This window comes from Trachypithecus francoisi, unplaced genomic scaffold, assembly GCF_009764315.1.
Source record: "Trachypithecus francoisi isolate TF-2019V2 unplaced genomic scaffold, Tfra_2.0 Lachesis_group9, whole genome shotgun sequence".
Classification (NCBI taxonomy): Eukaryota; Metazoa; Chordata; class Mammalia; order Primates; family Cercopithecidae; genus Trachypithecus; species Trachypithecus francoisi.
Window position 1 is genome coordinate 12244280 of NW_022681474.1, and position 27132 is coordinate 12271411.

The 27132-nt window shown below is 47.5% G+C and overlaps 1 protein-coding gene across 3 annotated transcripts; it reads right to left on the reverse strand.

Annotated features, from left to right (window-relative positions):
* Positions 1–7802: 7802 nt before the first annotated feature.
* AKR1E2 (aldo-keto reductase family 1 member E2) lies at positions 7803–25469 on the reverse strand. 3 transcript variants are annotated; one of them, XR_004436535.1, is made up of 10 exons: positions 25261–25467; positions 23343–23510; positions 20784–20900; positions 18462–18596; positions 16700–16822; positions 14467–14564; positions 12445–12517; positions 11801–11884; positions 8572–8723; positions 7803–8376 (listed from the first exon to the last, which is right to left on the reverse strand). XR_004436535.1 is itself a non-coding variant. In XM_033208906.1 (10 exons), exons 1-10 carry the CDS (start codon positions 25297–25299, stop codon positions 8334–8336), a joined length of 963 nt encoding a protein of 320 aa, XP_033064797.1. In that variant the 5' UTR covers positions 25300–25466; the 3' UTR covers positions 7803–8333. The 3 variants fall into 3 exon arrangements, 1 of the variants encoding a protein (XP_033064797.1); XM_033208906.1 differs by having other exon boundaries at positions 8641–8723; positions 25261–25466; XR_004436536.1 differs by lacking the exon at positions 7803–8376 and adding an exon at positions 12182–12242 and having other exon boundaries at positions 8674–8723; positions 12339–12517; positions 25261–25469.
* Positions 25470–27132: the final 1663 nt, after the last annotated feature.

Below are 27132 nucleotides of genomic sequence, written 5' to 3' on the forward strand. Positions count from 1 at the left end.
TCAAATGCTCTGAGCTAGGTAAACTGAACAATTTTCAAAAGCCTAAGAAGCAGTTTATGCCCTTAAAGCATTTAGCAAACTTAGTATTTGACCTGCCTAATTTAGACCCATGTCTTTATTTTACCAATAATCTTTAAAACTGTCTTTATATCCCAAAGATTACTTAAGTCACATGAACTAAACAGCATTACATTTTTTATTTTTCTGACAAAATGTTTGATTTAAGCTCTTATTCTTTTTAAGCCAATTAAAGCTCTTTCACATGTAAACATTACACACACAACACATATAAATACAGAGAGAAGATAAAGGACTCATTCCCTAAGCCAGGAATTGGACCCTGAATCTGGACTGACATTGTGATGGCAGAAACCAAGAGAAAGTACTGCCACATGGTTATAAGGTCAAGCTCCTAAGGACATACAAGACAAGGGGGAAACCTCATCCAGTTTTTTTTCTGGGACCTGCAGCAAAGTTTATAACTGACAAGTTTGCCTGGCCATCTTGAACAGCAGGTGTACAGCTGTCTTAAGCCCATATTCTATTCTAAGATATTCCTCTTTATGACAGAACAGAACAAAAAGACACACAAAGCACATCAGATTTGCTACAGCTTATGACTAGCCTCACAAATCCCTTTTTCCATTAATCAACACTTTACAGAGAAGACGAGATAAACACTTACTTTTACCATTCATTCAACCGGTTTGCAGGGATGGTGGAAGCATTGCCTGAGGCAGGGTGGGAAAGGCAAGGTGCTCAGGGAGGACAGAGAAAGACCCACTCAAATGCAGCTACACTGAAAAGTTCAGCTGGCAACTTGTGGTCATGAAGCGATCTTTTCCAGCAGTCCCGTCAGCTCTCAAGTTTCCCCTCTTAGGGAGGAAAAAGGTCCCCATGTCCCATGATCCTGTACATGCCTAATCCTGTCACCCGTAGCTGTCAGCAAAGAGGGCAAGGCAGATTATTCAAAGAGAATAGCAGTTAACATCCCAGTGCCAAATCCATTCTTAGCTGAAAGAGACTCTACCCAGAAGGGCCTCTAACCCTCCTTAGTTGGGCCTCTAACGGAAGGTCAGCCCAGTGTCCTTGCCTTTTAAGAAGAGGGACCTCTAACCTACTCTGTCTTAGGAGAGACCCTAACTCCCCCAAGTTAGGCCTGTTACCAAATCCCACTCTTTACCTGGGTATACACACCCCACTTACCCAAAGTTGGCTGATCACTGCTGCAGTCTATTTCCTTTGGGTCGGAGGTCTCCTCAGTATCGGCCCTTCTGTAGTTTATGAGAAGAATGTTACCGGACCCACCACTCACCCAAAGTCAGCCTCTGAGTCGGGGGTGGGGGTTTTCTCACTATAGTCCCTTCAGTCGTCACACGAAAGAGGTTACAGGAAAGGGGTCTGGATGAAGACCCCAAGAGAGGCTTCTCGGATCTCGCACAAGAGTGAATTCAGGACAAGGCCATAAAGTGAAAGCAAGTTTATTAAGGAAGTAAAGGAGCAGGCCAGGCGCAGTGGCTCACACCTGTAATCCCAGCACTTTGGGAGGCCAGGTGGGTGGATCAGGAGGTCAGGAGTTAAAGACCAGCCTGGTCAATACGTTGAAACCCCACCTCTACTAGAAATACAAAAATTAGCTGGATGTGGTGGCACGCACCCATAGTCCCAGATACTCAGGAGGCTGAGTCAGAAGAATCACTTGAACCCGGGAGGTGGAGGTTGAAGTGAGTCGAGATCATGCAACTGTACTCCAGCCTGGGCAACACAGCATGACTCTATCTCAAAAACAAACCAACCAACCAAGAAAACAAAACAAAACAAACAGTAAAGGAGTAAAAGAATGGCTACTCCATAGACAACAGCACCAAGGACTGCTGGCTGCCCAGTTTTATGGTTATTTCCTGATGATACGCTAAACAAGGAGTGGATTATTTCTGCTCCCCTTTTTAGACCATATAGGGCAACTCCCTGACATTGCCATGGCATTGTAAACTGCTATAGCACTGGTGGGAGTGTAGCATTGAGGATGGTCCAGAGTGACCAGAGGTCACTCTCATCACCATCTTGGTTTTGGGGGATTTATTGCAACCTGTTTTATCAGCAAGGTCTTTATGATCTGTATTTTGTGCAACCTCCTATCTCATCCTGTGACTTAGAATGTCTTAAATATCTGGGAATGCAGCCCAATAGGTCTCAGCCTCATTTTACTCAGTCCCTATTCAAGGTGGAGTTGCTCTGGTTTAAATTCCTCTGACAGTTGTCCCCACTTTCAGTTGTTCCATGTTTCCAGACCAAAGTATACCTCACATATACTGACTGGTGTCTTATGTCTCCCTAAAACATATGAAACTAAGCTGTAACCAAACCACAATGGGCACATGTACTCAGGATCTCCTGAGGCTGTGTCATGGGTCATGGTTCTCAAATTTGGCTTAGAATAAATCTCTTCAGATATTTTACAGAGTTTGGCTTTTTTTTTTTTTTTTTTTTTGGCAACAAGTTCCTCATTGCAATTAACCTTAAACAAACTACTGTTTGTCCAGTCTATTGTATCAAAGAAATACAATTATCTGCAAAAGCTCTAAATATGCCTCCTTTTTCCAACTACTAATTTATGAGGCTGGGGTTTGTTCATGAAGTTTAGCCAAGACATTTTGATTGAATGCAGACTCAGATATGAGATCTACTAAGCCAGACATTAAAGAAGTTTGCAAACATATAAAACAATGCCAACCTTGTACATATTTATATTTTGTCTTGGGGAATATATTATGAGAATTTGGCTGTGGTTATTATATGCTACAATAGTTTTTAGGGGCTTACTGGCTTACTTTCCCCATTGCTTTGTAAATGATTCCAACTCCTAATTGAATCCAATTTATTTGTTTCTTCTAGTAACACCTATCCCCCTCTGATCATTTCCTGAGGTTTCCTAAATGTTCTTTTGTCTTAAGACACAGCCCCACAACCTCTTTTATCTCTTAGGCTTTAAAATAGCCCTCAAGACTCAAACAGAAGGAAGACCACATGTGAGGACACAGAAGGAAAAGTCCTGGAGAGAGGCCTTAGAAGAAATCAAATCTGTTAACACCTTGACCCTAGACTTCTAGCCTCCAAAACTGAGAAAATAAATTTCTGCCATGTAAGCCAATAAAATAAAATAAAATATTTTTAGAACAACAAAATAAAATGAAAATAAAAAAGCAGTAGCAATTCCAGCAGACCTTGACCATCCATCTCTGTTGTATTTTCTGCTTGCCAATTTTCCTGACCTGCTTCAGCATAAATTCACTAGACACCCGGTGGGGTGGCACAGTGGTGAAGGTCTGTCCCTGCAGCTGTCACTACTCAATCCAACTTAATCTAACTTAATTTCAGAGATTCTCTTGTTTTAGGTAGTCTCTAGCTAACTGTATTCTCCTTCCATTGATGGAGCTATTTCTATCTTACTTTTTACAAGAATTAATTGCACCACAGTTTCTGTTGTTGCTGAGCATTTGTTCAGGGCCCCTTCTGCCTGTAGAATCTTCTTCACTAACGAGGGCTGTGATCTGTCTTGACAAGAGAAGGGGCCTTTTGCATGCTCTTCAGCTCTTTGAGACTTTTCCACTTCCCCCTAGAGATGCTGATTTTTCTAGCCAAGAAACTGCTGTTTCCGTATCTCCTTCTGGATTTAAATATATTTCCTCTGTTTAAAATCAGGGCTGGAAGTAAATTAAGCATAGAATGGCTTGAATTTATGTGACTCACCAATCTGTGTCTCAGGGTAATTGTTTTTCAGTGATTTCCCAGGTGAGGTAATGCTGGTAACCTCTGGAATAGAGTTTTGCAGGTTTAATGAGCTCTTCTGTTTTTTTCATCCAAATACTCACCAACACTGCCAAGAAATGTTTGGTTTTCCACTGGTGTCACATGCAATAGAGCTGTGTGTTCAAAGGTTCTGGCACTGCCACTGGGCCACATGCCAGTCCTGGGGGGTGGAATATGTCCTATCTTCTCAGGAGATCAACACCTAGAATCACCCTCTTGTTTACATAGTTTAAAAAGATTAATTTCAACATAAAGAGTGCATAGTTCACCGTTTCCCACATGGTATGTAACTAAGAGCCCAGCCTCTGAAGCCAGATTTCCCGAGTCAAGTTCTACTTACATCACTTTACTATCTGGGTATTTGTGGGTAATTTACTTAACTTCTCTATTCCTTGGTTATTTCATCTATAAAATGGAAATCATGGTAAATCCTACCTTTCCGTGAAGATTGAGTTAAAATGCGTAACATACTTATAGAATAGTACCTGGCATACAGAAAGCATCGAGTTAGTACTAGCTAATGTTAGGGAGGGATTGGTGTTGGAGCATGGATATAATTCTAAGTGACAGAGGCCATACGTGACAGAAATGCACACTAAAAATTGTAGTTTTCCTTGATCTCCATATGTTCAAAGCACCAGAAACCAGTTGGTGAAGACAGGCTTCCAGTCCAGCACTAGCCTCCTAGTGAGGACTGCCAGGCCATGGAAACTGGGCCTAGAGTCACACCCACTAGCCCTCTCTGCCGGAGCAGGATCCAACCAGGAGTGACAATGACCACGGCACGGTGGATGTCACTTCATCTAATGTTGCTAACCTAGGTCTGGATAGTTGATTTGCCCCAGTGTACGGGTACGTGAAAGAATCCAGTCTTGTGAAAATATGCTACATAACAAGAAAAAGGAAGCACAGTGAAGGCACAGGGCCTTGATCCATTTCATCAAACCCAGCCTGAGCCGGTCACATGTCACTGTACTGTGATCGCCTCCACAAGCTTGCCTGTCCCATTTCAACTTGGGTGTTTAAGGGCAAGACCCAGTCTTCCTCATCTTTATAACTAAGGAATAACAGTAAAGAAAGCTCGTTGGGGAGCTGGGGCTGTGCTTGAAGCATTGTTTCAGACACATAAAGTTTAAGGTGCATATTAGATGTCTGTGTGAAGAAAAGGAGAAATGGAAGAGAGAGAAAAGACGGTGAAATAAAAATATGCTAAAATGCAAATTTTATCATCGATTAAAGTTGGGAACTAATAAATAGTGTCTAAATGCACCGTTCTAAGACTGTGCACATAGTCACTCTGCGGCACCACAGTGACCTCATAGGAATGCCACGGGGGATTTCACAAAAGACATACAAATGGCCAATCAGCACATGAAAAGATGCTCAGATCATTAGGCAGTAAGGAATTGTAATTAAATCCACAACGAGACACCATTGAACACCCACTAAAATAGCTGTAACAACAACAGGGCAGACCAAAACTAATGCCGGCGAGGGTGCGGAAAAACCGGAACTCCGCACATCGCTGATGGGACTGTAAGCCTGTGTACTTTCGGAAACAGCTTGCAGTTTCTCAGAACAATCAAACACAAACTGCCATCAGTCAGCGAGCCCCTGCCATCCTCCCTAAGGTCTCTTGCTCCTTGATGCCCATTTGATGCCCATCCACACCTCCCGAATCTGTTTCCAGCTTTTTAAGCCTTTGATTGCCACTTATCCTTGGATTTTCCATTCAAATAAAGTAAGGGCCAATGAGGAGAAGCAGCTACTTAAACGAGTATCTGAGTATCTCCCAGTCTTAAAGTCAGGAGAGATGCCCGCAATCATTTGAAGCAGAGGGTCCCTTAAGGGCACACGTTTACACGTCCTCTATGGACCTTGATCTCCAGGCCCCAGACTGGGGAAGAACTTCCACAGAAGTCACATTCCCTAGAGAAAAGCAGGGAACCGAGGAAGGCAAGGGCTTGTGAGCTCCACTCAGAATGAACGGACCGAGTTATCAATTACCATCTGAAAAGGGAACTGGGAAATACTGCTCAAGAATGAGGCTGCATAACCTCTGTGAAACTTTTTCAGCTCTGCAATTGCCCAGTGTTTGCTTATTTTTACTATCTATTGCTTCCTTCCTCACTGTGACTGTACAAAGTTGAAGATGTCTTAATATCAGACAGTAAAAGCCTGCCATCTCCTGTTAAGAGGTGCAGATGCGCTGGAACATTAAGTGCTTCCCAGCGCCACCTGGTGGCCGGCTTCACTCAGTTTTCATGCCTGTTGGAAGTAAATCCATGAAATGCAAATACCGTAGTGGATCCTCATTGGCCAGCTATCGTGAGACACACGACGTATTATTGTTAACCAACTTGTGTTACTGTGCAATGGAGCGCTGGGACTCATTCCTCCCAACTGCAACTTTGTCCTTGCTGACTAACCTCTCATCAGCCATCCACCCCTGTGCTCCTCAGCCTCTGGTAACCACCATTCTACTCTCTACTTTTAAGGTCAATGAACGATGGTTTAGGTATAAGTGACAAGGAAAATTCACAAAACAGCAGTTAGATTTTTGACTCTGTGGGAGATAAAATACAAGTCACACACCTACACACGCACGTGTTCACAGGAGTGCTACATGCAGATGACTGTCACCTGCTGTATGTGCACTGTGCCACTGAATCCTAACACCTCTAGGCAGACAGTGACAAAGAGTTTAAAGGTTTAAGAGGTTAAGTAATTTGCACAAAGTCACACTGCTAATGAATGATAAGGAGTTATGAACATGGAAAAATTAAAGGTCCATGGTGGTGGAGCAGGGCCTGATCACAGGAAGGTCCAAAGACCGTCCCATTTCCTGCGTTCTTTGTAAACCGTTTTCTGATTAAACTCCCCTTGGAAATTTGGTCAAACCATGACACCCCATCCTCAATCCTACTCCCACGAGGGTGAGGCTCCCATGAAGCTCTTGCACCAGTCACATGTCTTTTCGTTTTGGGACGCCTGCAGCAAAGTCCTCTCTTGAGGCCAAGCTAGAAGGTTCCTACACGCCCCTGCACATCCGGAAGGCTGGGCAGGGAGGTGGATGAGAAACTGAGGAACAAGGCAACGGCAATAATACTGGTCGTAGCAACAATGCATTCTTGCTGGGACATATCCTGGGCCAGACACTGTCTCCACAACTGGGAGGTGCTGCAATTCCTCCATTGAGTGGACAAGGACACTGAGGGCTGGGAGGGGAGGCGGTCTGCTCAGAATCACAGAGCTAGAAAGGCACAGCTTTTATCTGCAGAACCCACATCTCTGACTCAGCTGGCCTGCCTGTGATAAAGTGAAAATGAGAAGTGATGTGGAGGGTTCTGTCTCCAAACAGTCCCCTTCAGCCACTGGGCAACACCTCCATATCTTTCCTGATATGAGGAGGAAATGAGAGGCTCATATGGAGGCTGATGTGGGGGACGCAGGAAGTGGGAAGAGACCATGGAGCAGACATTAATTTCCATCTGGCTTAACTCATTTTGGATAGCAGCCAAGGGCCTGTGAGTTGAGAAGTTATATCCCTGGAGATTCGTGTGAATCCCAGGGTACAGGAGCTAAGCCAGATTCACTGAGCAGACAGCAAGGACACGGATCACAGTGTCTGGACCACACGAAGTCCATTAAACCATACCCTCTACCAACGCCTGGGCGTGAACACCATGCTCTGCAGGGCCTCCTTCTGATACATGACTCTAAACAGGCTGAATGAGCAGATGTGAGGAAGTGAACTGTATTTCATCTCTGCTATGGGGATTCCCCAGGTATAATCTGACTTATCAGAAGACCGTATCAAAAACTAGTATTTAGGAGTTAACCAGCTACTTGGGAGGCTGAGGCAGGAGGATCACTTAAGCCCAGGAGGCGGAGGTTGCAGTGAGCTGAGATCACTTGACTATACTCCAGCCTGGGCGACATAGTGAGACTGTCTCCAAAAAAAAAAAAAAAGAAAGAAACTAAAATTCAGATTTTTAAGGAAGAAAAAAGCCTCTTTATTGAATTCTGACAGTGTCCCAGACTTATCCCATTGCACTTCCCACTGGGAGAAGGGAAGGACTCTGCTTTAGAATAACCTGGGGGTCATTGGCAGGGCCGAGAAGGAAGTGAAGGTGATGCGGGCTGGCCTGGGGCACAATTGGTGGAGCTGGGCAATGGGGCAGAGACACATTACACTGTTTCCTCAGCTCTGCAGATCGCTTAAATAATTCCATAAGATAAAGTTTTCTTAAAATGTGAAGGCAGATTTCATTGATCAATCATCAGTGTCTTTTTTCAGAGTAGAGGCCACACAGGCTGTCTTGGAGAAACCCCATTGCCTTCACTTAGAACACACTCAATTCTCCAGATTTGCCAGAGAAGGCTGCTCTTGCACCCCGCCGACTGTGTGGCTCCCATCCTAGGCACAGCTGCCCTGGCGCTGTGATGACAGAGGAGGGTCAACATCACCAATGGTGTTGGTGCATATGGGCTGAGCAGAAACAGGGAACGGGAAGCTGTCCTCAATATTCTATGTGGAAAGGATAGTCTTTGTGATTTTTAGTTCTGAAAAACAGAAAAACAAATCAAAAACAGAAACAATGAGTGATTATTTTTTAAGAGAAACATTTTAAATGATATAGTTATACACTTTTAAACTCCCCAGTGCGTGAAATTAGCTTCATTCAGTGGCCCATCTTCAAACAGGAAAATAATTACAATGAGAAGGTTTAATTAATTTAAAATGTATATGATAAATACCTATTCAGACACCAGTCATCCAATCTGTATATTCTTCCCTCTATTTTTAAAAGAAGGAGTCATATTTACATGGGGAATGTGGCCAGTCGGAGATTCCTGTCTAGGCTGAGGATGTTATCCATATCGTGCTGTGTTAACTCAAAATCAAACACCTGGAACCAAAACACAATGTTTGTAGAAAACTTAACTTTAATTCACATTTAATAGAGCACATGTTACCTACATAGCACTGTGCTAGACCTGCAAGGGACACACAGATGTAAAACAAACACTTCATCAGACACTTGGAACTTCCCTGAATCACAGCCTGGATTCCCCAAATGCCCTTTGATTTTGATCACGTGACTGGTGTTGGCTTGGCCTTGGCTACATTTAGGAAGCCTTGGAAAGATGGAAATATATACTGCACTCATCTGAGTGGAATAAAGGACATGTGGTAATAGTTAAAAGGCATGGCGGCTGGGTACAGTGGCTCACGCCTACAATCCCAGCACCTGGAGGCCAAGATGGGTGGATCACGAGGTCAGGAGTTGGAGACCAGCCTGGCCAATATGGTGAAACTTCATCTCTACTAAAAATAAGAAAATGAGCTGGATGAGGTGGCGTGTGTCTCTAGTCCCAGCTACTCGGGAGGCTGTGGCAGGAGAACCGCCTGAACCCAGGAGGTGGAGGCTGCGGTGAGCCGAGATCATACCACTGCACTCCAGCCTGGATGACAGAACGAGACTCCATCTCAAGAAAAGAAAAGGGCACAGAATTTTTCCCACTGACTCTGCTACCCTGCAAAACCCCAACAAAACCATTTGTTCCATACACCTGCCAACTAAGGACCCACTTGGCCCTGGGACTATGAACTCTAACAGTACCATATCACAGAGTAAGTTTTCTGAGTGATCCATTTTTCTTCCTTGAAAACAGTATTCTTTTCTGCCCCTCCCTCCCCTTTTGTTGTCCCCACACACTGAGGAATAGGACCCATGGCTTCAGCATCAGCGCCCACCCTGGCCTGGCAGAGTGGCTGTCTTGTGGTAGGAGGAGGGGTGCACTGAGTGATTCCAATGCAAGGACCTAGAGTACCCCAGCCTCTCCCCCACAAGAGCCTCCCCCTTCTGAGGCCAGGAGAAAGTAGCCTCAGCGTGTCATCTGGAGGGAGTGGGGAGTGCTGGGGCTGGGGTAGGGGGATTCTTGGGTTTAAAGGGAATTGTGAGCAGTTCTAGAAGAGTCCCTATAAAGGGTGGGCAGCCTTGCAGCAGCAGTTCTGAGAGGCACTGGGGCCACAGGAGGCGGGCCGGGACAGCACCCTGCACTGGGAGCCCTGTGCCTGCGCCACTGGGTGCCTCTCTTCTCCCCGGCTCCCACCTCCTCCTGACAGCATGAGCACTTCCTCCAGCCCCTCCTAACCCACTGCTGCTCTCTGTGCTCAGCCATCAGATCACTTCTGCTTTGGCCCTCAGGTCTCATGTCAGCCTGGTCCTGTCTCACTGCCTGGGGATGGCATTTCCCCTCGGTGTGTAGCAGACCTAATAGAGGAATGGGGGCATCTCAGCTGGGTCTGAGGTCCCCGTTTCACATTCACTGCCACTAGGCCATGGGGATCCCATCCCAGGCACTGAGAGCCACGAGGGCAGAATTGGGGCAGACGTGGCCCCTGCCACCTGCTGAGTTGCTCACTCAGTGGCTCCTCCCATGGGAGGGTCAGATAATCATCCCCAGCCTATGTCCTCCCAGGGGCAATCCTAGCTGCCCTGCAGGGCACAGAGGGCACCTTAGACCAGGCCCCCATGTGGAGCAGATGCCAGTCAGTCAGCAATACTCAATTCTAACCACTACAAGAGACCTGCAGCCTCATTCCAAGAGGCCTGTCAATAGCCATTGGAGAGAACTGAGTTTACAGCTCAGCCAAATCCATACTTTGCAGGTTTAAGGTTGGCTGGTCACCCAGAGCTGCTCTGGGCTATTCAAAGAGCAGGACACCTGAGAAAGGAGAGAAGTGCATGCAGGGAGCAGGTGAGCTGGACAAGGGCCTGGCAGGGAGAGCGCTGTGGACACCCTGGAGCCTGCCCATCCCCTGGTCCTCCCATCGTGGGTGGCCTGTCTCTCCTGTCAATGGCAGGGCTATGCCCACCTGCAGCCAGCTTGGCATGCACAGTGAGACTGAGGGCACAGGCACTGCTACAGATGGGTCAGTCAATAAAGCCCGGTGGCAATGCTTGCTTGGCACAACCAAACAGAGCCCTGAGGATGCAGCAGTGCCCCGTGGAGCTCATGGGCAGCTCGGACACCCAAAGGGAGCACACTCCTGGGCACATGCTGTCTATGGAAATGCAGCTGTGCAGCTGGCCCCAGGCTCACACACACCTGTGCCGACATGATCAATGGGTGTGGGCTGCCACCAATGTCTGTCATTGCCTATGAGATCGTTACGGGTGACATCCGTGACTGGGGGTGACTGGCAGCTAAGAGCATCAGGTACTTCCATACGCCACACACTATGCCATCCCTTCACTATATCATTACATTTCAGCCTCACAGTGATCCTATCAGAGGGTGGTCTAATGAAGAAACGAAGGCTTAGAGAGAGAAGTTACGCAGCAGTTAAATTGTGAGTGGGCCTGCGGGAATCCCAAGTCCATGACCCTGACTGGGTGATAAACTATGTCGTCAGGGTTGAAACCACACATAGTTCCTTCACATAGCTCCAAAAATAGATTTCACACACCAGTCTTCACTCCTGCCTCTCGGAAGTCACTAGACAGGAGTCAGGACCAGAACTTTCCCACACAACTCAAAGCAGTGTCCTCAGGCCATGTGGGCATACCTCCACACGACAGAAGGTGGCACCCTGTCCACCAACTGCCTCCCCTTTCTCCTGAACACACGCTTAGGAGACATCCAGCCTCCCCTGCGGGCCAGCGCAGCCATGTGACTGAGGCACATGCTCAAGCCTTGCCCATACAAATCTTCCCAATAAAATGCTCTTCCCTCCTTCCTCATCTTGGGCTGGATGGAGAAGACACCAACACCCTAGGGGAGAGAGGGCCCTCAGATGGAAGGAGCCTGGGTCCTTGGATCGCTGAGTGAAAGGTCAACCGCCAACACCCGCGGTGCAGAGGCAGAGGCCCCTGCTGCACCAAGCCCCGCCATCCTGAGGCTGTATGCTACAGCAGTCACCCCTTGCCATCTAACACATGATCTGAAACCCTCTAAATAAAAGAAGGAAAACACCTACCTGGATATTCTCTTTAATATGACTTGGGGTGACAGATCCAGGGATCACTATCACATTCCTCTGGATTTGAAATCGGATCAAGATCTGCAAGGAAACAAAAAGTCTACTATCATACAAAGGGAAGTCCCATGTAGTCTAAGTTATTTGCTAACACTGTGAATTTTATTGTGCAGTGAGAGTCCAAGAGTCAATGAGAGCAGTTACTGTTACTGGCATTTACTGAGCAGTTCTGTCAATATGTTGGTAATGACAGCCATCAGCCCAAGGAGGAGGTCAAGAGAATCTGCTTAATGAGAATTTCTTAACATGTGCCCAGCCTCCCCACTAGACATTAGAACAAAGACTAGACTAAATAACTTTTCTATTCCATCTCATACTAACCATGCATGCAGGCGGTGGGGCAGAGGGAGGCCTGGAAGCTCATCCTCTGAGTCTAGACAGGCTTGGAGACAAGAGTACATGGCTTGAGTGACTGGGAATGTGGCTGCAGACCAACTTCTGCTCAACGCTGGGAGGGTCTAATGAGTCATAGACTCACCTGGGTGAGCCAGTCCCTTCCGGGGACCTGCCAAGCCCCAGGACTCCGCAAGGATGTGAAGCCGTCAGAGAACCCCACTTGGCTCAGAACAGCCCTCCCTCAGTACCTGAGCAGGAGACTTGCTGTGTTCCTTTGCAATCCTCTGGATCACAGGGTCATCTATCAGGTCAACCCCTTCACTAGAGAGACATAGCACAGAGGGGTGAGCCAGGAGATCCAACATGGATGTCCCTTTCTTTAGAAAGAAGAAATCTTCGTCCAAAATGAAAGATTTATTTTCTGATCATGACACATGCTGACCATAGGAAATTTTTAAATGCAGAAAAGCACATCACCCCACATTTCTAGTCTGGAGATAACCACTGCTAACACTTTGGTGAACAAGGCTACATAACATCACTTTTCATGTGTATTTTGTGCTTTTCCTCAAGAACCAGGTGGCCATGTCAGCGCACGCAGCCAGTGGGCTCTCAAGCTTTGACTCCCCCTGACTCTCAGGGCTCTCTGACTTCTCAGCTTCTACTGTACGCCCTAGCACAACGCTGCAAATCGTATCTGTTGATGATGATACTTTCAGAAAAGTTCACTCAAAGTACCACTAAAAAGTGAATACTGTGAACATGTGGAACCTTTAAAAGTGATTTTGAAGATGATCATAGAGTCTCTACGCATCCTCTGTTCAGGCACGGGTGGGCCCGGAGAACTCCAAGGATTCATTTTTTCAACAAGTGTGTACTGAGCCATCACCCTGTTTCAGGCATTGTGCTATTATTGTCCTCAAGGTCTCCTGAAGGAACCAGAGTGCACAGTGGCCCGCCCCAGTCAGTCCGAGAGCTCCCTGACTCGCTCCATCAGAGGATCCTCTACCCCAAAGCTCAGCTATGGAATGGACCCAGCGTTCTAGGGACTTTCCAGCTGGTACCAAGTTCAAACACACATGTGTGTTTCACAAGGAAAACACACAGGTGATAAAAGTCAAGTAATTTCAGCCTTTTGGAGGTTCCCAATGTTTCCCAGGTGCTGAGCTAGGAGCTGGGAAGAGAAGAATAAATAAGATACCTGCACGCTGGTTGCTTTGACTAGTGGAAGAGACTGAGAAGAAAATCACAAGACAATGTGACAGGGGCTGTGTAAGAAACATAAGTAAGGGGTCAGGAGGGCTTCCTGGAGGACATGATGCTGGACTGAACCTTAAATTAGAAACTCGAGTTTGCCAGATTAAAAAAAAAGATTTGTGGGTAAAGAGAACTGTATTTGCAAAGGCACAAAGGTGAGAAAACATGTTCTATCCAAGGACCCCATAGCAGCTTCATGTGGCTGAAGCCCAAGGATGTTCACAGGGATAGGGACGAATGAGGCCAGAGGCAGGCAGAGGTCAGGCTGGCTGCATCTCAGAGGTCACACCAAGACCTGAATAATTTTTCCCAGGAAAGTGATACGATCATAGGAAAGGAAAGAGACAGCTCCTTTCAGCTTCCTCTGGGAGCAATGGGTTGGAATAGAGTGGGCCAGGGAGGGAGCCGAGGGGTTCCTCTAATGACCTCGGGAATTCCACTTAACTAAGGCAGTGACAGTGATGGCAGAAATGAAATCATGAGACAAAGTCCAACTTCTCCTGGCAGAATAATCACCAGACTCTGGTGCTGGATTGGACTAGGGATGTGGGAAGGGATGATTTCCAAGCTTCTGGTTAAGGTGGTTGAATGGCTGGAGGTCCCTTAGCTGATGGAGGGAGCACAGAACAGCTGCAGGGCCTGGGTAAGGATGACAGCAGGCTGCGCTTCATCCAACCACGGAGAGACCTGGGGAGTATCCTTGTCAGGAGGTCAGAAGGGGACTGACGCCCTGGTGGGGAACTCAGCAAAGGGGTCACTCCAGGCTGGTTTATGTCCCTGAAGAGGTCCTGCCCCTCCCAGGGCACTCCACTCACAGCCACTCCCTGGCTTCCAATAATAAGCCATGTCTTCAACCCCAGGCTTGAGAGGTGTGGACAGCCCCCTGTGGTCCCATCCCTACACACCCTGTCAAAATCTCCGTTAAATCCTCCCTCAATCATCCCAAGGAAATGAGAAGGTGGCACCTACTTCCCAGTCGGACTCTGACTAACACACCACTGATGTATCCTTACCACGAGCCACCAAGAGGACGGTAAGCAGTCACGGACACATCTCTGGATTGGCAAAAACTGATCAGATTCTTCTGAGTAAGATATGGGTGGCACTCAATCTATAACAGAATCACAGCTTACATAAAATTCAGACCACTGGTGTTCAAGAAAAGCTCTACAAGATAAGACCTACGTCAAAGTCTTGGCTGTCACCAAGTAGCCATGGGGGCCAGCTCCAGGCCTAAGTGTTTCTGTTGTGAGGAGGCTGGACAGAGCAATCTCCAAGAGGCCAGCGGCTGTCACGGTCTCCGAGTCCATGGCCTTGGGGACGCCTACATCATCTGAATGTTCCAATACCACCTGCTCTGAGGGGCCTTCCCGGAGCACTCAGGTGAAGACTGTAACACTCCATAGCTCCCATCTCCCCAGGCCTTTATTTTCCTCTACAGCACCTATCACTATCACTTTTACGTATTTGCTTATTGTCTTTCTGTGGTCACCAAGATCTAAGCCTCAGGAAGACAGAGATTTTTGTTTGAATTTGTTTTGTTCATAGATGTCTCGCCAACACTAAGAACAACGTAGACACGTAGGAAGTGCTAAAAAATATATCCACTGAGTGAATGAATGAAATTGAGGAACTACATGTGACAAATACCTGCTACCGGGGACTTGAATGATCATTTTAAGAAGCTAGAGAGCAGGATCACTGTCTCTTGCACATTCTCCAAACTCTCATGTATAATTCCAGGTTATAGGGATATTTAAAATAAATATTTAGTGTAAATTACAGAGAACTATGAATAGTGCTTTTGCTCTCAGGAACATGCCACGCTCATCAAGATCAGCCTCTTTGGAAAGTCTCCAGAAGAGAGGCCAGCCTTTCTGGAGCCTTCCGAATCCTGTGTTCCTGGGTGTCCACCATCCTATCAGAAAGCAGACCCTCCACTCCACCTTGTCTACTCAGACTATGCCATAATCACTCCCAGGTATTTAAAGTGCTGAACAACTAAAAATACTGACACAAAACAGAAGCTACTATCCGTATAAACATGTATAAAAACTGATGTACATAGGATTGTATACAAGGCAAAGTTAAACTACATTAGAAGCTGGGTCAGAAGCCAGGTTGCTCTTCATGGTGGCGGCCACAACAGGACCCAGGGGAGCTACTGAATGGCTGAGGGCCTTTTTCTTGTTCTGGGTGCTGAATACTTGAGTTTGTTCACTTGCAAAAATTCATCAAGTTATGTATGCCTTTTATGATTCACACACCTTTGTGCATCTATTCTATATAGAACTTTTTAAAAAAGCATATTTATTTTAAAAAATAGAACGTGATGCTCTATTCTTAATAGTCCCAAACTGGAAACTGTCCAAGTACCCATTAACAGCAGAATGAATAACTCAGTTGTGGTTAATTCACAAAACAGACCACCACAAGAAATAAGACAGCGCTATCTACAATCACATGCATAGAAACACAGCGCTGTGTGAAAGAGGCGAGCACAGAGGCACAGAGGGGTTTATGCCGCATTATTATTTTATCTGTGTAAAGTTCAGAAGTGAATCCCAGCTGCTGGGAATGGGAACGATGCTGTGCTCGGCAGGGGTTACAGGGGCACTGGATGTGCTGTTTACTGAGCTGGATGCTGGTCCCAGAGCTATGCTCAGTTTATGAGAATGTATACAGTTCCATTTTCACATGTGCACTTCTACTCTTCAATAAAAAGCTTAAGTATCGTATAAATGATCTTTGAACATACAAAGCTACTCTAGAAAATACAGCAGTTCTTTCCCCACAAGTCTTTTCTCTGCATTAAAAAACGAAGTGCCTGCATCAGCTTCAGCAGCCTGTGAGCCTGGCGTGAAGCCATCTGGTCATCCACTCTTTCTTGCTGCAGTCTGCAGGCTGGGAAGAGATGGAGGGGAGGTCCATGCTCCCGAATGAGGGTGAGGCCCCTGCCAGGACCCTAACCACTTCTGAGCACACCTGGTGACCTGCCTGTACTGCACATGGAGGGCCAAGTGCCAGCTCATGCCCTGCCTGCCAACAGTACCACCTACCCAGACGCACCTTCAAGAAAGCCACTTGGCTAGCTGCTGCCTTTAGTCACCATTCTGAGTGCTGCCAGAGGAGAACAGGCCTGTTTTGTGCTTCACCCATCCTCCCATTTCCAGAAGAGCCCTATGGAGGTGGCAGCTGGGGGACCAGCCACACAGGTTAAACTCTCTGATGCTTCCAACGGCTTACCTGGTTGGTTACTGGCTTGAACCTCAACCCAGGCTTATTCAAAAGCCTCTCAAGTTGCTCATGGTTGAAGTTTGACACCCCGATGTTCTTCACCAGCCCGGTGATCACCAGGTCCTCCATGGCCTATAACAGAACAATGACTCCACTGGGTGTGAAGCTTCTCTCTGCTGCACTGACACCCTATGTCCCTCAGCAGTTCTGTATGTATTCTAAAACTCGGTGCACCCAATATTCTCATCATATTTTACTTGACGCTTCAAAAGCATTTCTGCACTCAAGGTCTGAGTCCAGTCCCATCTTTCCTGGCTAGGGGATGCTGGGTAAGTTGCATGGCCTCACTTGGCCCCAATTTTCTCAGCTTCAGGACAGAGCGACACTGCCTGTGCCACGGGGATGTTTAGGGGTTACGTGGAATCACAGAATGCGTCATCTAAGGCTGGCGTCCAGCACTCGACACACGTGAGCTCTTCTTGTTTCTATTCCTCCTGATGTCTGGCCAGCATGTCTGCTGCAGATTTTATTTGTTCACCTTTCTTTCCACTGAGACACTGACCTTCTTAAGCACACGGATGCATCATCATTCTCCTATCCCACCTTCTCCACTTACTATTTTAAGGAACTTTTGGGCAGAGCAACCTAAAGCTCTGAGCTGGTTACTGACCAGCAAGCCAGGCTGCCCTGAGCTTCAGGAAGAGCATGGCTTTGTGCCAGGGTCCGTAGTCAGCAGCAAGTCCTGAGTGACCAATGGGCCAACACGCAGCAGTTAGTTACTGCCTCAACTCTGCAACAATCACCGGAACCTCGCTGGTGCTACATGAGCACCCTAGAGTTTAACTCAAATCTTTTAGGACATAAAACAGTGTGACAGAAAGGGTTGAGGCCCTTGGGCCCTGGTCCTGACATCGCAGATACCTTAGGGCAGTCTTTGTCTTCTACTGATCGGGGGAACCTAGCCTGGGACTCCTCCCTGTTCGAGGGTTCCCTTTGGCCTCCTCCCTGGAGAGCTTCACCCAGCAAGCTCTGTCCTAACCTCAGCATGCTTAAGCTTAAGCTTACTTTCTTCTTGGGCCTCAAATGTGACGTCCCATCCCACATGCTGGTTAGCAAGACCATAAGACCACATGTGCTCTGTCAGTCATGCTGGAGCCCAAGTCTGAGACCCACGCCAGCTTGTGGGTCAACTTCCAGGAACCACCACCTCCTTAGTTTCCTGCTCAAACTTTACTGCAAGCCCCTGCAGTAAAGGGCTGTTTTTGGTCTGAACTCTGGAAATGGGCTGACACTTGGTAACCTTCCCTGACACCGGTCTCACCTCCCCAGCCTGAGCTTCCATGTTGCCAACTTCATCACTCTGAAATGCTTGAGAGAAAAAGAAACTGTAAAACATTAACAGTGGTTACTGCTGGGTGCTGGGAAAATAAATTTTTTGATGTTAGTTTAATACGGAAGAACTCTCCTGCATTTTCTGAAAGAAATATGGTTTTTTAATCAGAAAATAAATATTTGAGAAAAAAAGTGAGGTCTATAACGAGCTACCCCTTAAATAATGTGTCAAGAGGGCTGCACCACACCAAACCAAAGGTAACAAGAGAGTCACTGAGGTCTCTGAGTTCTTCGGGTACTGATTCCTTGTTTGTTCTGCAAACCCCACATCTCAGGTAGACAACCTTGATGTCTTTGAACACAAGTAGCTCAGGGCTCACTGCATCCTGGGTGGAGACCCACACAGGATGAGGCTGCCTGGTGGTATGGCTCAGCTCACCTCCCACGTGTCCAGGAAGTCCGTGTCACCAGGGATGACCATGTCACTCTCGTCCAGAGGCAAGTCGTGCACTCCAGGACGTGAGAGGCAGAAGGAAAGTTCACTGCAGCTCATGATCCATTCTGGATGAGGAGGCTGTGAAGAAGGACAGTTGAGATGTGTGAAAAACACAAACAAACAAACCAACACGTGCCAGGAGACCTGCATCCAAGCCACGGCCCTGTCACTAAGCAACCCCAGCCTGGCCATGTGACCAGGCCCAGTCTTCACCTTTCTAAGAAAAGACCAATGGCTGATGGACTGGATGGCTGGCAAAGCCTCTGCCAGCCTGATGTTCACTGTCCATCTCTCACAGATGGGAAAGGAAGACCCGGTATCCTCACTGATGCAAGGCTGTCCTCTCCCATCACCTCCAGAAAACAGTTTCCTAATTTCGGGTAAAGAATGCATGAGGAATGCATTTTCTTCATGTCTTATAGGGCCCAGTCAACCCTCTCCTACCTCCACTGTTAGGGTGTTGTCTTCTTTTCTTAGAATCCCCATGATGATGACAGGTGAGGAATGAGAATACAAAGGTGCACAGGAGGTAGGGGGCAGAGAGAGACACCTTGAAAGGGCAAGAACCTAAAGTCACCCTTCAGAGCAGCACTGATGTGCAGTCCAGCTACCTCCCTCATGCACTCCACATAGCGTGTTAAGGGTGAATGTCATGATTTAATGACACCTAATCACACTCCTAAGCAACAGTGGAAGAATGTCACATGTTCCAGCCTGGTCCACATGCAAGAGGCATTTTCCATGATGAGCTGAAGTAATGAACAGTGTCGCTTTAAAGCCACATCCCATGTTGACATTTATCCAAGCCTCCACAAAATTGCAGTCTGGGACTCATACTCAGACTCTGATCTAATTGTCCAGCATCACACAAGGCCTAGCAGTTCCTACTGGCCAGAAGACATGCTGACGATGCTGCATTATCCTCCTCTGTAATTTGCTGGGTGATCTGAGACCTTTTCCTTTTCTACCACCCAGAAATCCTAGGACAGGAATCTGCTAAAGGATGAGGGCAAGCAAAGTATAACAAATGTCTGACCTGAGCATATACTTCTGGGCTCCAATAATCTAACTTAAACCTTCAACGTTCTGTGTCTTAGTTTTATCATCTCTCCAAAAGGGATGTTAACAGTGTCAACTTTGTAGAACTGTCATGAAAATTAAATGAATATGTGTAAAGCACCTAAAATAGTTCTGGGTACATAATTAAAACAATGCTGGCTGGCACTGAGTGTAATATAGCTATAGCCATTGTTTTAATTATGATTTTCTGCATGCAGTGAATTTCAGAGACATAGACATCACTCTGGTTTTGCCCTCTGGCTATCTTCCACTCTTAGTCAGTGTGACTAATAGACAGCTACCCACATCATTTATGGAAACTAGACACAAAGCCTTAGTTAAGTAAAGCTGTGCAAGGAATGAAGTGCTTTTTGTTATTTTACTCTAAAACAGTAACCAACAGTGTGGTAGCATAAAGAGAACTTCTCACAGGTTGGTATGTAAAAGACTCCTGAGCAGCAGGCACCCATTCCATTATAGGAAGAACATCCCTGGAAGGGCTTCTGTATTTCACAGGTGCCAACTGTGTGACCAGGCCCTCGCCCAGGCAGGCTGTCATCACAGCCCGGGGCAAATGTGCAGGGACATCCTGGCTAGGACCTGTGTGAGACAGAAGCAGGCTGCCTAGAGTAGGGAAGCCGCATGGCTAGACTAGGGTAGCTTCGTGGCAGAGCCATGGCTCAGATGCATGCTCCAGAAACACTGTGAAGCAATTAAGAGAATAAAACCAAGTGGAAAAGTCAACTACCATCATAACCCACCGGACCCTGCTGCAGGTGAACAAGCAATTCTCTCTCATATTGCAAAACAGCATTGACTCCCCAAAGAGAACAGAATCTGCAAGCAGAGACAAGGCCTAGGAATTCACGGGGAACTTTCTCTGAGCAGCAGTATTTCCTCATCTGATCGCTGCTTTCACCTAAAAACCTAAGGGAAGAAAACCTGCTGCTCTCTTGGCTTGGAAAAAGAGTGACTGGCTTAAAAGACAGACCTGTGGGGGCCTCAGAGGTCAAGCCAAGCCTCTCCTTAACTGAGGCCCAGAGATATCAAGAGGACTGCCCAAATGCCGCAGCTAGCATGTGGCAGGTGCAGCCTGGGAACCCCGGCCCTGATGGCTGGTCCATGCTCTCCCCACCGCAAGACAGGGTGTAGCCACGGGGAGGAAGGTCCTCCACACCACGGAATGAACTACCTACTGAATGGTACCTTGAAACCCATGGGCCAGTGTATGAGGTAGAGGTCCAAATAGTTCAGCTTCAAGGCCTTCAGACTCCTTCTGCATGCTGTTTTCACTAAGGACTTCTTGTGGCAGGTGCACCATAGCTACAAAGGAAAGGGGACCAGCGTCACACATGCCCACCCAGAGCCAGCATGGCACCTGTTCTGTAGCCCCACAAAGCTACTGTCTTGGACCCAAAATAGCCGAGTTGAGATGACCATAAATACAACATGGCAGGTTCTGACGGGAGGATAGGGACATTATCCTCAGAAGAGTTCCAGGACACCTGCAGGGAGAGGCTCCAAAGCTGAACTCCTCCTGCCTGACTCCTCCTCAAGGGAAGCTCAGGAATCCAAGAAATATTTGATGGTTATTTGGATCCCCTGGGACCAAAAACAAGAACGAAAGTGAAATTCCTGCAGGCAGAAAAGATACGATGAAAAATCAGAAGTCTCTATCTTGTGTTTCTCACTTACACAGACTCCGTATTAAGGGTTCTCTGTTCCTAAGGCACTGTAACCATGTGGGTTAGCCTATAGGTGAGGTAACTCACACTGCCTTACTTCTTTTAGCTATTTCCTTCCACACTCCCATTAAGTAGAAAAACTTGTGATTTTCCCCTCATTATTCTTTTATTGACTGTGACATAAGCTAACCTGAAGGCTCCGTCACAGCAAGGGAAAAACAAAAATGATAAGTTAAATGAAAGTAAAAGAAAGGGTAATCAAACAAATGGAAACAAGTGAGCACAGTATCTTCACAAAAATTAAAAAATGAACGCTGGAAGTAAATGTATTCCACTGTTAATCACAGTTGTCTCTATGTGGTGTGTATATGTGTGATTTATTTATTTCTAATTACATTTCTATAGCTTTTCCAAATTTCCAAAATAATGAACATATTTCCACTGCTGACTATGATCCACACAGAAGCAACTTGCTCCATATTGCAGGGCGAGCCTCAGAAATCTCCAGTTGCTCACTTCCCTACCTGGACTACTCAGAAGATATTCTCCCTGCTTGGCCAAACACACACCAAGGCTGCTCTCTTATCACCCTCTGCTCTAGCACAGATAGCAACGGTGACTGAAGAACATTAACTTCCATAAAGTAAAACAGAAGGCAATTCAACTATAAGAACAACACTGAATCCTGAGGTATGAAATTTTAGCCGGGAAGTTACTCAGGAAATTCTCAAATTCAAAGTCTCATTTTACAAATAATGAAGCTGTGACCCTGAGTCATGAAATCCCTAATACTCATGGTCTTAACATTCCGCTTCCAAATCAAAAGCAAAGGAATTCTTGAATTCTCCACTATCGTAGTCCACTCTGCGTCTTCCACAGGGCCTGCCTCCCAACTACCCTCCACATGCATTTCCTCTTCTCCCTCCTTCACCCACTGTGCCAGTGCAGGTCTTCATCATCTTCCACCTGCACTGCTATTAATGTCTCCTACCTGGCCTCCTGCCTCAGCCTCAAATGCAAGCTCCTTTCACCTACTAAAATATCCTATACACAACACAAGTTGCACTCACATATGATACAAGCTGCCCTACTTAAAAACCAAACAGGGCTCCTGTCTCTAGGAAAAAGCACAGCTACTAACAGGGCACAGCTGAACTTCCATGGCTCAGCCCATCCACCACTCAGCCTCACTTCTCGTTACTCCTGCAACCTGACATCATGTGGTCCAGAGAGACCAAGTGATTTGGTTTGGCTGTGTCCCCAGCCAAATCTCATCTTGAATTGTAGCTTCCATAATCCCTACCTGTCATAGGAGGGACCCACTGGGAGGTAACTGAATCATGGGGGCAGGTTTTTCCAGTGCTGTTCTGGTGATAGTGAGTAAGTCTCACGAGACCTGATGGTTTTACAAAGGGCAGCTCCCCTGTACACGTTCTCTTGTCTGCCACCATGTAAGACTTGCCTTTGTTCCTCCTTCGCCTTTTGTCATGATTGTGAGGCCTCCCCAGCCATGTGAAACTGTGAGTCCATTAAAACTCTTTTTCTTTATAAACTACCCAGTCTCAGGCATGTTCTTACAGCACCGTGAGAATGGACTAATACACCAAGCTTCTCACAAACCCCCGCACCTGCCATGCTGCTTCCTGCCTTATGCCTGTGCTCAAGCTATTTCCTCCACACCCACAGTTTCTCTTTCAGCAGACGTGGGGTAGAATTTGGAATCTGCATTTAACAATCACTCCAGTGATTCCGAATTTAGGAATCGCTGTGTAAACAGACTTCATGAGGGCTAGGACTTTGTCCTACTCACCACTGTAGCCAAAGTGCCCATTACTAAATCAATTTTGATAAGGTATCGTTAATTGGGGGTATCTGTGTACTCCTACCTGAATGACCAAGTAAATAATATGAAACAAACCTGCATACAATATAATTCAGCATGCTCATGAAGCTGTGAATATTCTTGTTTATTCTGATTCAAGTATGAAACAAAGTCATCAACTCCCATAAAGAAAGTAGAAAGCCCTCCAGAGATGTAGCATTACCCAAGCTCTGCCAGCCTTGCACAGAGAAGCCCTACCTTACTGGCAATGAACAGATCCTCCCGTCTTACGGCTCCTTCCTTGATCTTGTAACGGATCCCTGCTCCAACCTCCTTCTCGTTGTGGTAAAAGTAAGCACAGTTGAAGTACCGGTACCCTGCGTCAATGGCTCCTTTCACTGCCTCAGTCACTTTCCCCGGAGAAGCCTGCCAAACCAACAAAACAAAGTGTCTTCCTACAGTCAGAGGAATCCAACACAAATCTCCCCTTTCACCCAAGCATGTGGACCACATGATACACACAAAATTAAGTCACTAATTTGGTACTAGTATAATCAGTCTAAAAACAGGTAATGCCAGAGTTATGAAGTAATTTATGAATAATCTAAGTTCCAATTCCTTTACATATTTTGGGAAAAAAACTACAGGTCATTTTTAGTACCTGCAGAAAACTGAGCTACATGGTGTGCTTTCTGAATGATCAAAGCAATAAAAACGTGTAGAATGAACAATAACTGAGATGCAAAGAGGCTTAAGATTCATCCTGTACACTCAGATACCACGTCCTTTACTAGATGCTGAGAACCAATATGAACAAAACGACATTCTTAGCCTCTAAGAGTTGGTAAGCAGGTAGCAGAAATAATTTAAATAATATTTTCATGAGCAGGACTTGAACATTCTGACTCCTTCAGTAACTAACTTCCTATGTGACTTCTTATAGCTTTTATCAACAATGAAGTTTACCTTTAAAAAAAAATGAAATTTTAAACACTTTTTAGTACTGTCTCAAATCACTGGCAAGAATTGTTGAGTTCAAAGTAGAAAAAGGTCATAGAATAGAATGGTGGTTATAAGAGGCTGGGGCTGAGGGAGGTGAGGAAGGAGGGAATGGGGAGTTGCTGATCAAACGGTACAAAGTTTCAAACACACAGGAGACACAGCTTTTAAGACTTACAGCACACTAGGATGCCAACGCTCAACAATAATTTACTGCACGTGTATTTCAAAATACCAAGACATTTCAAACATCTCACCACAATAATAGCTGAGAGAGGTGATGGATATGTTAATTAGCTTGATTTAACCACACTACAATTGTACACACGTCTCGAAACATTACAGTGTCCCCCATAAATGCACAGAGCGATAATATGTCCTTTTTCTCAGGCATCAGGGCGGGCTACTTCTAAACAGGGAAGAACATTGAGGTCCCAAAGCCTTTAAAGCCTTATCAGCAATTGCAATTTTCCTTTTTTTTTTCTTTTCCAGCAAGGCCTGGCTCTGTGCCCCAGGCTGGAGTGCAGTGGCGTCATCAAAGCTCACTGCAGTCTCGACTTCCTGGGCTCCAGTGATCCTCCCACCTCGGCCTCCTGAGTAGCTGGGACCACAGCCGCACACCCCCCCGAGCCCAGTTAATTTGTTCATTCTTTGTAGATACAGGGTTTCGCCATGTTGACCTGGCTGGTCTCGAACTCCTGAGGTCAGGCGATCCTACCGCCTCGGCCTCCCAAAGTGCTGGGATTCCAAGCCCGCACCCCGCGCCGGGCCCCAACTTTTCCTTCTCTCATTACTGGAGAGGAGGCTTCGAGGTTCCCTGCTCAGGCTGAGTCCAGCGCCGCCGAGGCCTCCGCTCTGCATCCCCGCTCCAGTTCTGAGTGACCGCAAGGGTTCGGCCTCTCCACCGGGCAGCTCCGCCCAACGCCGCGGCTGCAGCCCCCGAGTCTGAGGCGTCGCTGCCGAAGTCCCCGCTTCTCGCGGAGAGCGCCTCCGCGGGCAGCACCGACTCGGTTTTAGGAAAGGCCGGGCGGGGCTGCGCGTGGGCGGTGGCCCGGCGCCGGCCAGACTGAGAGGAGGCCGTCGCACTTCTCCCTAGCCCCGGCCTGGGCCCCGTCGGGCGCCCCCAAGTCCCGCGCTCCCCTAGGTTCGGCGCGCCTCCCTGCCGCGTCCGCGTCACCTTCCAGCAGCTGAGGCCCACGGCGGGGATATCTCCCATGACCGCCGCCGCCCAGCCGCCCCGCACGCGACTACCCACAGACGCCGCGCCAGTTACCGCCGCGCTGGCGACGGGCGGCTGCGATTGGCTGGAAGTGCCTGGTAACGGTTGATAGTCCGACAATGGCTGGAAGCGTGAACGCTGGGCTTCCTGACTGGCTGTTGTTGTTACTCGGCGGGCACTCTGACTGGCTGGTGTTATCAAGGACGGGCATCCTGATTGGCTGGAGGCGCAGAGCCAGCGGGAGTCTCAAATGGCTGGAAGCGTCGCGCTCTGGACATCCTGATTGGCTGGCGGCATGCACGACGGAGTTTTCGATTGGCTTGCAGAGCCACGCAGGAGCGGGGAAGATTTTCCAACTGGCTGTCATTACCGCTCACGCCCCCGTAGGCGTGACGTCCTGGTTGCCTTCTCCCTCGCCCAGGGTGCACACGCGACTGAGGGTAGGGCAGAGGTGCTAGGCTGATGGGCAGAGAGTCCTCACCATTCCAGGGCGTCTCCATGGCCGGGCCATCCTAGGGCAAGCTCTAGGGTCAGGGTGCGGAGTCCTGCGTCCCCTGGGCCACAGGGCGCGCGGGAGTGGGGCCCCACCCCCTTGTACCAAGGATGGCCATTCTCAGGTGCCCTGAGGCCCCCAGCCTGGGAGAAGCGTGCCTGGCTTTGATTCCCCGTCAGGGACCCACCGTGCCTTTGGAAAAGGCCTTCCACTCCCTGGGGTCCTTCCTGGCCCAGAGCAGCTGGACTTGCAGGACAGCGGGGGTCCTGGGTGGTGCAGGGGAGACCGAACCCTGCATGTGGAGGGGGGTGTCCTTGCTTGCAGCCTCGGGCTCCCGTTTGAAAGTGTATGGGGTGGACTGGACACCCCCCTTACGAGTGGACTGCGCTCCCCTGGGGCCAGTGGAGGGAAAGAGGGGTCAAGGGAGCCTTCCGACACCCCTCTCATCTCTCCTGGAGTTTACAGCTCCCCTTCATTGCCCCCCTCAGCCCTGAGAGTCTTACTGCCTTGAGGACACCCACACCCAGGTGAGGGCTTTGTTTCTGGGTTCCTCGCCTGGGTCTGCAGTTCCAGTGCTGGCCATCATGGGGAGGCGGTGCCCATTCTGCTCAGTGGGGCAGCTGCAGCCAGAGAAACTCCCAGGGTCACTCTGGATGTCCCCCTGCCTCCCACCCAACTTGCATCTCCTGTGAGTAGCATCCATCCCCACAATGTGAGCTCTTCACAGGTGGGAAGAGGGCTCTTCGATACTCTCATTTATTCATTCAGAAACTGTGCCTGGAGCACTCACCTGTGCACGGGGCAAGTTAGACTAGGGTGCAGTGCTGAAAATGACCTGCATGGGCCCTGCCCTCAGGAGCTCACCGTTTGGAGGAATGGATGGACAGAGCGTAAAAGCAAATGCATGCAAAAAAAAAAAAAAAAAAGCAGGTGCTATAGTAAAATAAAGCAGGTGCTTGTGGCGGGAGGCGGAAGGGACAGAGTGAGGGAGTCCTCAACACCTCAGTGAAGTGACATTTATGCTGCAAACAGGCAAAGTGAGGGAACCAGCCCTGCACAAGTCTGGGAACAGTGTGCCTGGGGGAAGCTCAACTGCACTGCAATCGTGTGTGATGCTATTTCATTGTTTTAATAGAAATTCCATAAGTCTATGACGTTAAGCATCTTTTACTCTGCTTGTTTGCGATCTGTATATCTTTGATAAGGCGTGTTTTCAGGTCTTTTGCCCATTTTTTATTTGGGTCGTTCATTTTCTTATTGTTGGATTTTAGGAGTTCTTTGTGTATTTTGGATAAGAGTCCTTTATTAGATGTGTCTTTGTAAATATTTTCTCCCAG

Excerpts from the sequence above, each read along its gene's own strand:
- AKR1E2 (XM_033208906.1), bottom strand. The coding sequence starts at position 25,299 with ATGGGAGATATCCCCGCCGTGGGCCTCAGCTGCTGGAAG. Across the intron at positions 18,597-20,783 it reads ACTGGCCCATGGGTTTCAAG|CCTCCTCATCCAGAATGGAT; the intron begins GTACCATTCAGT and ends CCTTCTTCACAG. Across the intron at positions 14,565-16,699 it reads TCAAGCCAGTAACCAACCAG|ATTGAGTGCCACCCATATCT; the intron begins GTAAGCCGTTGG and ends ATTCTGTTATAG.